At 40.9% G+C, this 13,312-nt stretch overlaps 2 protein-coding genes across 14 annotated transcripts in view; one reads left to right on the forward strand and one right to left on the reverse strand.

Annotated features, from left to right (window-relative positions):
- LOC122712944 (erythroid differentiation-related factor 1) overlaps window positions 1-13,312 on the forward strand; it is a 79,451-nt gene that overhangs the window by 3,162 nt on the left and 62,977 nt on the right. The window lies entirely within an intron of this gene.
- LOC122712943 (xin actin-binding repeat-containing protein 2) overlaps window positions 347-13,312 on the reverse strand; it is a 65,108-nt gene continuing 52,142 nt past the window's right edge. For 3 of the 11 annotated variants that reach the window (XM_043932990.1, XM_043932991.1, XM_043932989.1), the window contains 9 exons: window positions 12,530-12,639; window positions 11,717-11,892; window positions 10,401-10,614; window positions 9,887-10,008; window positions 9,318-9,494; window positions 6,527-6,841; window positions 5,656-5,916; window positions 1,283-1,416; window positions 349-1,101 (listed from right to left, as the gene is read on the reverse strand). In XM_043932990.1, the coding sequence (XP_043788925.1) occupies window positions 918-1,101; window positions 1,283-1,416; window positions 5,656-5,916; window positions 6,527-6,841; window positions 9,318-9,494; window positions 9,887-10,008; window positions 10,401-10,614; window positions 11,717-11,892; window positions 12,530-12,639 (1,693 nt within the window). In that variant the 3' untranslated portion in view covers window positions 349-917. Of the gene's footprint in view, window positions 1,102-1,282; window positions 1,417-1,731; window positions 4,619-5,655; window positions 5,917-6,526; window positions 6,842-9,317; window positions 9,495-9,886; window positions 10,009-10,400; window positions 10,615-11,716; window positions 11,893-12,529; window positions 12,640-13,312 lie in introns of those variants that run through there. The other 8 variants (XM_043932987.1, XM_043932985.1, XM_043932995.1 and 5 more) reach the window with 6 other exon arrangements.

The following is a 13,312-nucleotide window of genomic DNA, read 5'->3' on the forward strand; positions in this document are numbered from 1 at the left end:
GCAATTTATTAATTTATAACAAAAATCCTTTGTACAATAGATATACCTAACCTAGTTAATTATTTGCACAAAGAAAGTCAAGCACATGAGATTTTTTTTAAACAAGTAGTTAAAATATCTGATTACTACTGATCTTTTAAGGATCTTCAGTTTTAAATCTCAGGAAAGGATTTCTCGACTTTACATTTGGTATGTTATTTTTAAAATTACTCAAAAGTTAATATTCTTTATTTCTTTTCAATAATTTGCATCTTTTATATCGATGCTGTTTAATTTAAACATATATATTTTCATGAGTTTGCTTATTTCTTTTCAGAAAAAAGAAATTGTTAACTAACAATTCCAATAGTCTGTTTAAAAAGAGGTAAATGAATGGATGACACAATATGTATTATAAAGCGCAATGAAATTCTGTATTATACAACATATATAATAAAATAATACCAAAAGTTATAGAAGTAAAAAATAATAATATTAATATTAATAATAATAATAATAATAATAATAATAATAATAATATTAATATTAATAATAATAAATGTAACAAATATTTAAGCGGAATTTATAATAGGGCATTGGCAATAGGGATCTAGAAGTCTAAAAAATAAAATACTTAAAATGACAGAGCAAGGAATAGGGAGGACGTGGAACGTCTTAAAATCCTCGTCGCGATTCTTGTCGATTAAAATATCATAATCAACGCACGATCAGTCGCATAAGTCGAGAGGAGGCTAAAACGATTTATCGATCGATTCGCAAATGGCCTGGCAATCATCTTTGGAAAATTGAAAATATCCAATGGATTTTTCTATGCCTGACCAATTCTGGCTTTATTCGACATTACAGCCTTCCAAGGCTTTTACGTTTCATTCTTTCTTTTTCCTTTCTTCTTCTTCGCCTAATTACAACTCGCAAAATCAGAGATCGCCATTCGATACTGCGATCGGCGATGGACTCGTCGGATTGCTCGAGCTGGTCGTCCATTTATTCTTGTGTGGATCCACGCCGAAACCTTCATCGTAATTACCTCGTGTGATGAACAGTTGTTTGAAATGTGGGATGCAGTAGAGTTTACCATTATTTAAGGTGAACGTGTCCATCCTGTTTGGAAAAAAAAAAAACCATCGTTTATTTGATTGTTCTATTTATAGATTTTGTATCGGTTGGTGCTGCAGGAAAAGAAAAGAAAAGAGAAAAAAGAGGGGGAATATGGTCTGTTACGAGGAAGAAGAAGAAGAAAAAAAACAGAGAGATAAAGTCTCAGGGAAGATTGTAACGTTACCTTAACACGCAATTGCACTGCAGACACCGGAAGCACTGTTTGTGAAATATTTTGTTATTTGTCTCCACCTTTTCTAGGGGGTACACTTTCTTTTCGCAGCTCTCGCACACGTCCGCGCAGCTCGCCTGAATCTCCTGCGTCGATTTTAGATTGGAAGAAAGCAAAATAAGTGAAATAAAAAAGTGCTGGATGAAAAAAAAGTGATGGGTCGATAAGGAGAAGAGATGAATGTGCGTGTGATTATTATTATTATTATTTTTCTTTTTTTTTCCTTTTCTTTTCTTTTTTTTTTTTTTAGAAAAAAATCTTTGAAAGAATTCCAAAGGCCAATTCTCTCTGTTGATGAGATGAAACTGAAAGAACTAATATTGGGGATAATATTGCACTGCTTCTTCTCGTATCTTTCGCATTTCCAATTATTCTACCACACAATTCACACCATTCATATATTTTCGTCAGGATGTGCCCTTTTATTTATCGTTTTTAATATGGTCGTAATAAATTGTTACACGTGAAAGGTAAACGGTAAATAACAAGTCATATCATACGTCGCTAAAAATTATACAATCCAAGACGCAACGAAAGTCTACGTGAAAAGTAATCGCAATAGTAGGCCGTGAAATCAAGCGATCGATCGATCAACTAAATTACTCGCATACATAAACATTTAACTCTCGCCGAATTAATAACAAACACGCGAATATGTCTCGTATATGTATGTATGTACGTTTACATTGTCTCGACAACCTTTAAAAAATTATTGCACTGAAAAAATTCCATCGTCGAGAAGTAAGTGTTTCTTGATCGATTTCATCAACGAAGGAAAAGAGATACCAAGTCGTGTAGAGAATTTAGGTGTGTGTGTATATATACATATATACACATATACACACACACACACCTTTTCTATTTCGTTCTCTCTATAATTTTTGATTAAAAAAGTCACTAATGCCTCTAAAAATCTTGCACCTTCGTAAAACTTGTCGATTCTCGATACAGAAAAGAAGAGAATCCTGAAATTGTAATTCGATTCGACGTTTTATCAATTCGCCAATTCTTTCCCTCTCATTCCCTTTTCTTCCTTTTCGTTCTCTAGTCGCAATTCCTATGGCGTCTCTAGACATACATATATATATATATATATATAAAGAAAGAATGAAAAAAATTTGTCTCGACATCTTCCTTCCATTATCGATTCAAATTCATTTTCATTCGTTTCATTCAGAACGAACAAAATAATCCAACAATCAAACGCGATCGAAATCGATTTCAGGATTCTCTTTCTCCTTCCTTTCTCCTTCGGGTGCGCTCATCTAAATAGATCAAAAAGGGATTCGATATACGTCGTTCTTCTATGATAAACATATAATAATATTATATTATATTCATATGTATACGTATATGGATGCGTACTGTGCATCCGCGTTTGGCAATGACGAAAGAATTAAATATATCCGCCCTCTCTTCTTTTCTTCCTCTTCGAATGCCATTGCGGGGAAGCCTAACCCTTTAACGAGGCTACGATTCCCTCGTGTATCATCCGCTCATCGAACATTATACAAAAAATTATATAAAATAAATGATAACGTTCGTTCGAGACTCGATATTTATTCCCTAGGTAGGTAAGGAACGATGGTTTTTTCGTGCGTTCAATTCACCGATCCGATTATACGCGACAAGGAGGAGCTCGATAAATGACAATGAATCTCCCTTCGATTCCCTTATATCGCTCTGGATTATCTCGTTTTTCTGAATCTTCTTCGCCGACTTCTTCGAACTTTTATTATCAGTATTAGTGTGCGAACCCTTTAAGAGCGTTCGATCATCAAACGATTGATCGTACTAAACGTTTTATCGTATAAACTTGTATAAATGTATATATAATATGTAGATCTATCTCTTTGTAAAAAATGGTATTGCGATTTCTTCTTTTTTTTTTTTTTTTCTTTCTTTTTTTTTGGAACGTGTCGACGAGAAAATTCATTCCAGGCAACGATAATCGATTGTTTTCTTTTTTTTTTTTTTTCTTTTTGCTCGCCTTCTCCTTCTCTAATCGTCTCTAACGGATAGACAATCTAGATCTATCGTCCGACATGCTGTAAAAAAGACTCGAAATCGTGTAAAGCGTTCGAAAAAGCTCGTAAAAGATCCTAAGTACGTCTATAGCTTGGACCTTGATTATCGCAAAACTGTGACGCGATCTTAATCAACTCTTTTCATCTCGAAAAACGATATATACGCCTCATACCACTACTACTTACAGTACAATTCTCTTTTCTAAGCTTTTCGTCTGTCTTTCTTCTCGACTTTTCGCCTTCGAGCTTGGCACTCGGAAAAAAGAAGAAAAAGAGAATCGAATTTGTTCGAAGAGACGATCTGGTCTCATCCACGCAACGATAGTAGATTCGATCGATAGTTATTCAACTCAATTTGGCACCCTATCGCAAAGTAATTTTCACAATGGTACAAATTATTTGTGTGTGTATGTGTACATCGACGCGCGTAACAAACGTGACGTATCTCCAATCTCCATTTGGCACGCGATAAAATATATCCATCTCCAAATATCTACTTGCTGCTGCGTCCTCAAGAGGCTCGGTCCATCTCGTGTTTCCACGATTCGAACGTATAATAATATCGCATTGAAAGGTATTAAAAATGTGTATACAAATTTTTCGACTCGAAAAAAATTCGGCGGCCAACAACACTAAGCGGGAGGGGATGATGATTTATCGATTTAGCGAGAGCGTTGAAACGATCGTCGATTCATCGTCGATACGTCGAGCGCTCGATTAAATTGCGAGAGTGTAGATAGAGAGAGTGGCAGGGACAGGCGATGCTTAAAGTATTGCAACGAGTTTCAATTCCATCGATTGATCCGCTTAATTTGCTCGGATTGAGCCTACCGTGGTTTTCGGATGCACATAGTGCTCGACGTATCTCGTTATCTCTCGTTCGTCGACCCTCGCGTTCGGTGTACGGTACAATATCATACAATCTACGCTAGTTTCACTAAAAAAGAAACGCTTTTGTTAGAAAAAGACTTCTAAAAAAAACGTAAAAACCGCACAATGATCCCGGACAACGAAGCCGCCGGTTGTTGCTCCTCTCCAAGCGCAAGTCTCCAACGAATATAATTGTATATACTCGTATATTCTTCGTTGCATGTATGTATGTGTGTGTATGCGTGTATTTGTGTTTGTGTTCATGTGTGTGTGCGCATTTGTGCTCGTTCGCTCGTTATCCTCTAACGTTCTATTCGCTCCTCTTCGTCAGGCCCTCCTCGGTCCGTCTTCTTGGGCCTCTCGTCGATCCTCCACTTCCGGTGCCCCCTTACTGCTCGCGTTCAACAGAGAATAGTTCAATCGCTAGATCACTGAGGATTGGAGGAAAAGCTGGGCCAACAGAGATTTTTGCAGGCGGCAATCTCAAGATCAAGAGAGAGAAAAAAAAAAAAAAGTACACGGCACACGTGTTCACATGTCATCACGCTAACTAGTCATGCTGTGTGGAGTTTGTTTAGTGTGGTTACCATTACTTTGAAAGATTACATTGGTTATCTGGTGATATTTTCGACTGGTGTATCGAGGTCCAATTTTTCTTTGTTTCCTCTTTTAAGTACAGTGAATTTTTAAGTCAGTGGTTTCCGCGTTAGTACAGCTACTGATAAACGTAAACTGAAAATTTTTCGTGGCTTATCGTGCGTTCAAAGAATCAAATCGAGCATCTTGGAAGAATATATATATATTCAGGGAAGAAAAGCAATCTCTATATTTGTTCGTTATACGAATATAAAAAGATTCGTTGAACGTACGTGTTGTTACATTACATAACGATATTCATTACAAAGATATTCGTCGTGTGAGACAAAAACAAAATTAAAATGTCGCAGCAACTAAACATAAAAAAAAAAAAAAGAGAATAATCGCAGAACAGGTAAATCGTGCTTTGAATCAAAGGGGGGGGGGGGGGAAGCACACACTTTTACGCATACATTTGTAAGGAAAAAAAAAAGAAAAATATTATCTATACAAAATTGGGCAGCAGGTTAAACAACGATTATCAAGACACACCATGCTTCACACCAAAAAAAAAAAAAAAAAAAAAAGAATAAATATATGAATAAATCACAACAAGATTACGCAGAGAAGAGATGAACGAATAAATAAATAAATAAATAAATAAATAAATAAATAAAAGTCGTATGCAGTGCGATTGGTTCAATCAAATCGTTTTCGACACCCAGAAGAGTGAATTGCAAGAAAGGGAAAAAATGATTGCAGAGCTCTCGGCGTCGGATCAATGAGCCGCTGGTGGAAGGAATGAATGGGGTGGTGAACGAAGAGTGGTTCCTACGAAAGAGTACTACTCACCACGAATCGATTGACTTTGACCTTAGGTGTGCGCGGCGATTCGTTCGTTTGCGAGCCGAGGGACTCGAAACGGGCTCTCAGACTGCTCGCAGACTCTATGCTCAGCTGTTCCCCGGACGAATTTTGAGCGATTTCCATCTCGGCGATGTGCTGATTGCTCGTCGTCGTTTTCCCATCCGTCTCCTCCCAGTGTTCGAATTTCGCGCACAAGGTTTTTGCGCGGGCCGCGTTCTGCGCTTGCTTCAAAAACTCGTCCTCAACCTGAAATACACGTTTCGATAATTTCCACGGGCTTCCATTTACGGAATTGGGCGTTCGTTTCTTGCGTTCATTGGGATTCGTTCGTTTCGAGACGTTAAGTGCAATCATTTTGCAACATCAGCAGACTCCGAAAGGAGTCAGGATGGACAAACCGAAAATCATTTCCAAGGAGATTATTATAAATTATTCCGTCTAAAACCTATGACTTCACTCTTTCGAAAAGAAAAAAAAAAAAAAAAAAGAGAAGAAAAAGAAAAAGGAAAAATCTACAACAGAAAAGAAGAGAAACAGAAAGAAAGATATTTAAGATAATAATATATTCTCCCGATGGATTTTATGGATATTCCTATTGTAATTTCACATTGTCCTAGGCATGTTGCGCAGCGACAGGTGTCGTATCATCTGCATATCCGTGTCTCCATCGGCTCACTTGAGCAATCTTCCCGGCAATTTTCATTGTGCATATTCATAACGGCAGGAGGAATCTCGAGGATGCCTTCACTCGATGTTAATAAACGGCACCATTTATTGCGATGGAGAACAATGAAGACGCGTCGCGAGCGTGTATATGCGTGTCTCTGTGTGTGTGTATGCGCGCGCGCGTACTCACCTTATCGGAAGCTCGCACGTAGTTAGGATCCCTTTCCTCGCCGCTGTCCTCGCCTTCCGACTCCTCGCCGTCCTCGTCCTCGTCCTCCTCGGAGTCCGACGCGGTCGCCTTCGCGTATTTGTCCTCCGGGGGCGGCGTGAAGCGTTTCAAAGGTTTCGGCCCGTTCGGCAATTCCTTCTTGCACGCGTTCTCCTCCATTTGCCGGAAGATCGAGAGCATCTTTCTCGCTGTGTCCGTGTGCACCACCTCGTTCACCCTGTCGTCGGCTCTCACCACGTCTGGATCGCGGTATATCTCGCGCTCAGGGGAGTCCATCTGTCGAGAAAGCAACTTGGATCAAATCTCCTTCTCCTTCTTCTTCTTCTTCTTCTTATCTCTTTCTTAGAACGCGTCGTTCTAATTCTTCAAGCTTTTAAAATCGGAGGAAAAGAAGCTTCCGTCTGTGTCGTCATCGAACGTTCGAACACGCTTGAACACGGGGATTGTGGACAGGAAATCGGATGAAAAAGGGGGACGTTGTTTTCCGCGAACCGAGTTCTGAGTCAGCTCGAACGCGCGGTGTTTTGCGAGCGGCGAAGACGCGATGACAATGCAGAATCGCCCGTTCCTCTACGCGCCTCTCCACCAGATATTACCCGGGGCGAGGCGCGTCCCACCGGGCGGAGAGTGGAACGGGAGAGAAGGGAAGCAGAGAGAGAGAGAGAGAGAGGAAAACTACGTGTATCTACGTGAACGGCTGTTACACTCCGGTCGAAAACAAACGCGGTTTCGAGGGATTTATAAGTTGGGAGAGAAAGCTAATTAGTTCGAGTTGCCCGCGAACAATCTTTATTAATCGCGTTTCCCCCGCCAACTTCGTTTTGAAAAAAAGAGACCGAGAGTGTTGGAGAAGGAGGCGATTCATCTCACCTTTCGTTCCGTTCGTTTATTATCGCGGCACGATATAACGACGAGGCAATTATTAAGGAAGAAATTTTTATCGGACACGGAGGAAGAATAAATACGAGGTTAAATCTTTTTTTTTTAAAAACAGTCTAATTTTAAGATTCTTTTTGGAGGTCGAGATGGAAGCGATTCGTCGAAGAAAGAAAGAAAGAAAGAAAGAAAGAAAGAAAGAAAGAAAGAAGGAAGGAAAGAAGGTTTTTCTTTCGGAATCGATCGATCAGTTCTCGTCGAAAAGAAAGCGTTATACATATGCGTTTGCACGTACTGTCGAACTGTATCGACATACTTGTACCGTTACTTTGAAGAAGCGGTTACGAGAAAGCGGCCAATTTTCTACACCGATTACTATACTTTTTTTTTTTTTTTCGATATTCCACGCTATCGGTCACAGAACACTGCCAATGCGATGTTACTACCTTACCTTAAATCATAGACTCGCGACCCGACTTTTCATTCCATGATTTTTCGAGGAAAAGAACGTTTCGAATCGTAAACTTGGTCTCACTTCTCTCTTTTAATCGTCGATCGAAATGGGAAAGAGGATTTCTTGGATATCTATTAGCGACGAGATAGTGAATCACGCACGTACACGGGTCTTCCTGTTCTTCACTTTCTTACGACGGCCTTGGACCTCGACGAGGAGCACACAACGTTGGACGTGTAAAAAGCGAGTTCAACAGAGGCGGATCAGCGAGCGTTGCGTTCGACCTACCGCGATCCGGACGAGAATAATTTCAACGGTTCGTCGTACATAACGCGATTATCCTACTCACTTTTTCGATCTTCGTTGGCCTTGGATCGCAGGACGATGGTTGGAAAAACGTAGGCGAGAAGAGGCGTAACGCAAGTTTCCTTGGGAGCAAAGGATAGAGAGAACGAAAACGAAAAAGAAAAAGACGAGGAAAAAGTAGAAGAAGAAGAAGAAGAAGAAGAGGAAAAAAAAGAAAAAGAAAAAAAATGGGAAATCGAGCGATGAGGCGAGGAAAGAGAGAGAGAAAAGGAGGGAAAAAAGAGAAAGAGAGAGAGAGAGACGCGCACGAGGGAGCCTTTTGTTTCGTTGGCCCCGGCAAACACCGAACTGGCAGCGGCGTGTCGGCGGTTGCTATGCCGTTCACACGAGGAGGACGCACGGCTCTTACTGTGTTCCCCCTTCGTGAGTTACTGGGAGGGCCACACGGTGGTGTGTGCTCGCCTCTGCACCGTCCTCTCTTCTCCTCTCTTCACGAATGGAAGGATGTAGGAATACTAACGGTAAAAGTATGGCTGCTGACCACTCGAGGGGGTTCAAGGACAGCGGTTGAATCGAGTGCCGCGGCGGCTCTTCGCGGCCTACGATCGACCAGCTTTCACGACGGGCCTTCCTTCGCCGTGCTCCCTTTTATCCGATCGTTAATCCTCTCGACCAACGATCGATAACTATCGCAACTATGGACGAGGATCGAGGAAAGAATCGAGTATTTCTTTCTCTCTGGAATTGCGTGGGCGGAGTTTCGGATAATTCTTATCTTTCTTTCTTTTTTTTTTTTTTTTCAATACGGATGATTCATATATTCGGAGCGAATTCGACGAGTTCGAATTCGGGGGAAAATCTGGTTGATCGAATCGTTCGATAAATCGGTTCGTGCAAGAGGAATTTTGTGCGATGCGGGAAGATATCCATGCTGTTACACGAGCAAAAAAACTGTTACGTCTGCTACGTAAGGGGAAATTAGTCTGTGAATAAAAGAAGGAAAAAAAAAAAAAAACCACCACGCTTTAGTTAGAAAAATTATTAATTAACGGGGGATGAATTTCAATCAAAGGACGTCAATCGACAAAAATGCGCACTCGGGAAAAATCCTCGAACCTTGACTTGACCGTCGCGCGGAGGGGTAATTCGGAACTGCTTCCGCTGTTTCTCCGGCTCCTTGTACGACTCGAAAAATTTGAACTTATTCGAAATGTCCGAGGTCTCGACCTGAACCTCCTCGGTGGTGTCCGAGCTTCGCACCACGTCATCTGAGACTTGCCGTCCCATGAATGCCTTCGTTCCACACGAATTTCAAACGATTAATTTAATAATCGGTCACGAAGTTCAAAATTCGCGCGTCTCTCGATTCGATTAACCCTCAATGGACGACTCAACATTTTTTAAACCTCTGCAAAGGTTAATTTATGCGTGCCCCACCAAAGATTAATCGAAACGTTCTCATAACTAATAATATCCACTAATAATATTTAACGTCCCGCAAAGGTTAATCGTCAAACCTTATTCTCTCAAAAGCGCGAAGATCTGAAACCCTTCAAGACGTGTTTTTTAAACCAAAGCTTCAAATATTATAATAATTATCCCATAAGAGAAAAAGAAAGGAATTAATCGAACCACGCGCGAAAAGGTAGACGAAAAGATTAAAAAAAAAAAAAGAGGAAACTTACGTCTCTGGCGCGTCGCGATTGTTCGGCCGGTGTCTTCGGGTTCACAGGGGTGACCGGTCTTCCAGTTTTGGCTGCGGTCGCGTCCAGTTCCAGGAAGAGCGACCGAGACTTCCTGCTGATCCCTGCGCACGACAATGATCGGATCGATCCATTTATCCCGTATATTTTCGAAAGTATCGGTCGGAGCTAACAAGAGCAAATACAACGGGGCGAAGGAGGGGGGCCGGCCTAGAGCCGGCTTCACTCCACTTATAACCTACGGCTACAACATCTATCTTAAGAGCCGCCACTCTCTGAGTAACCACGATCACTGGTTGGCTCACATGGTAGCAAATTGAGCGGCGGCCGCTGCCAGTTTTCGACCAACGATCCAACGCGGCTAATTACATTTAACGGGTTCTAAATATATATGTATATATATATATATATATATGTATGTATGTATGTATGTATGTATGTATATATGTATACGTGTATGCGTATACGTTGCTCGTAACCGGGATGTAAAATGCACCTGCTGCGATCACTTCCTCGTCAGCCTTCTCCGGTTTCGGTTTGCTGTCGGTCTCGTCGTCGGACGCGGCTATGGGCTCGCCACGTTCGAATCTCTCTTTGATGGAACGAGCGTGGGTCGAGTGTTGGATCTCCTCCGCCGCATTGATCTTCGTCACGCGCTCGCTTCCGGCTACCGCTTGCTGATACATCTCCTTCATTTTACCCTGTTTGCCCTGCAACCGAGATAGAGAGAGATAGAGGAAAAGAGAGATCTACGCTCCAGCCTTAGCTCCGTTTCAGTTATAGTTATAGAAGCGAAAACGCTTCTTTGATCTTCGATTCGAAAGAGAGAGAGAGAGAGAGAGAGAGGGGGGATCCGTCCATCCTCGTTCGAGGATGATGCGATAAGTCCGTAGAGTAGAGTAGGAAAGTATTGGGTCGTAATAATAATAATAATAATAATAATAATAATAATAATAATAATAATAATGTTGGCCGTTCTCTGATTACAAAAGATCGCTTTATTATCCGCCAATTTTTATTATTTCATTTATTACGCGCACCAGTGTAGGTTTTATCTTTCGATACTACGAGTGAAACGTATCTTTTGTGGAAGGAAAAAAAAAAAAAAAAAAATGCGTTGTTCTTTTAAATGTTGTTGTTCGGTATAAGAAGATGATATACGCGGTATCGATCAGTTTTCTTATTTATCTCGTTACGAAAGAATAGTTTTTTTTTTTTTTTTTTATATTGAATAACTTCCAACATCTTTCGAACTAGAAATTTCTCTTTTCGTTTCCTCGCGTAACATTTTTAAACAACTTTTCCTTTAAACACACTTTAAAAACACAGATTCGCGATTAATAATAAAAGGTATCGTGATTAGAAAGACGTCATTGCGAGAAAAAAAAAGTGAATTTTAAGTAAACTTATCGGACAGATTAATATTTTTTTTGGATCGATCCATCAGACGGAAAAATACTTCGTACTTTTTTCTTCTTAAAATAACGGATCCACAAAGGTTCACCGATCGAATCGATCGCATCGTGCTCCATCCTCCGCGCAATAATCGCGTCCGCCGCCTCGTTAAACTGCGTTCTGAGGAGAGAACGCGCTACATTTTCCTTCGCTCCAACTTTTTTCCGCGTCTGACGAGCGTGCAACGCGAGCTCGATGCCATTACCCCGGACCTACTTCGCCAACGATTTAGAAACGTTCGATCCTTCCTCGAGAAAAAGAAAAAAAGAAGAAGAAGAAGAAGAAGAAAGAAAGAAAGAAAGAAAAACGCGGAAACGCGTGACGGTCCAACGAGCTCGAAAACGAGCGCGATATTACCATGAACAATCTCGAACGAATTCCAGCTATCTCCTCCTTCCTGGCCTCCCGTTGAACCTCCCGTCTCCCCTGCTGGCTGGTCGTCTCCCAACGATTCTTTATGTCGTCCATTTTCGTGAAGCTGATCGGTCGCTCGCGGGTCGCGCGTTTCGCCTTCACGATCTCGCTGTCCACCTCTGTAAAATGGAGAATAGATCGTAAACAAAGGATCAGATTTTATTTGTTACTTCGTATTTTGCGAATGGGATCACTCTTTGTTTACTTGTGCATAGTAGTTTTATAATGAAAATTGGAGTGGAAGGGAGTTCGAGTTTTAAATAGAAAAATTTGAAATTTTATTCGTTAATTAAGAAACGGGGCAATTTTCGTCTAACGGGAAGTTAAATCAAGTCGATATATGAGCGAGTTTGCATTCTTTCATCACGACTTTACATTTGCCGCGACAGATTTTTTTAATTTAATTTAATTTATATCAAACCTTGCGTATCAAAGATACTTAAGATAAAAGGATTCTAAAATTATTCTATTAGGAGAGTGTGACATTCTTGCGATTTTACGATCTTAATAAGATAATAAGAAGAATGGTAAATTATTCTACTAGGAAAATATAACATAGATTGAAAACAGAATCATTTATGACGAGTATTCGAATTGAAGAAATTGAAGAAAGAAACGTGATGATCCCGTAGCTTTTAAACCGTCCAATGTTCCATCGAGCACAAAGAGAAAGAGTTTGGTTGTGTGGAAACACGGACGAAAGGGGTACGTAAAAATACGTGGAAATCTCGATTCGAATTAAATGTCTGTCCTCACCCTCCGTCTCCTCCGCCTCTTCCTCCTCCTCGCTCTCGCTCGACTCTTCGTAAGGGATCCCATTCAACGACTCGTCCGCAACTCCGATATCCATGCCTTTCGCCTGGAATCTGGACAAAAAGATGTGCAAAGTAGTCGCAAACATTGGCTAGAATTTCTGATTGCTTGGCACACGGACAACGCCGGCGCATTATTCGTCCTCTGTTGCTCTCTCTCTCTCTCTCTCTCGCTCATCGACATGAGCGCGACGATGAGAAATCGCTGATCGGAATGGACACCGCGCGCGTTTGCAAATTCATCGTTGTTGTCAACGCCCTAGCTATTTTCTTAGCTTGCAAATTTTTCAACGGCCAACGACTCCATCGTTCCTCTCCTCGTCGTTTCGAATTACAATCCTTGGCTTCACCAATAACGTTACCTCGTTCTTAATTTGTGCCTTATCGCCTAAAAATCTATACGAATCGATTCGTTATTGTTCGTATTCGAACGATTTGAAAAATTGTTCACTTAATAACAAAATTGTCGAAATAAAGAAATCGAACGATTAAAGCTTTATTATTACGAGCCGTCTCCCCGTCGAATAACAATAACAACGGAGAACAGTGTGCATTCATCTCGATCGTGACGCGAATAGATTAATCAGCGTTCGAGGAAAAACGTGGACCGAGAGCGACGCAGCCACAGAGTCCTCGTTGTGTCCATCGTCGTGGAAACGAATCTGTGTCACGGCTGAGAACCTCGTCTCCTCGACCCACGTTCGTATATGGCCGTTGGAAACGAGAG

Source organism: Apis laboriosa, unplaced genomic scaffold, assembly GCF_014066325.1.
Source record: "Apis laboriosa isolate Shangri-la unplaced genomic scaffold, ASM1406632v1 scaffold21_cov150, whole genome shotgun sequence".
NCBI classification, from domain to species: Eukaryota; Metazoa; Arthropoda; class Insecta; order Hymenoptera; family Apidae; genus Apis; species Apis laboriosa.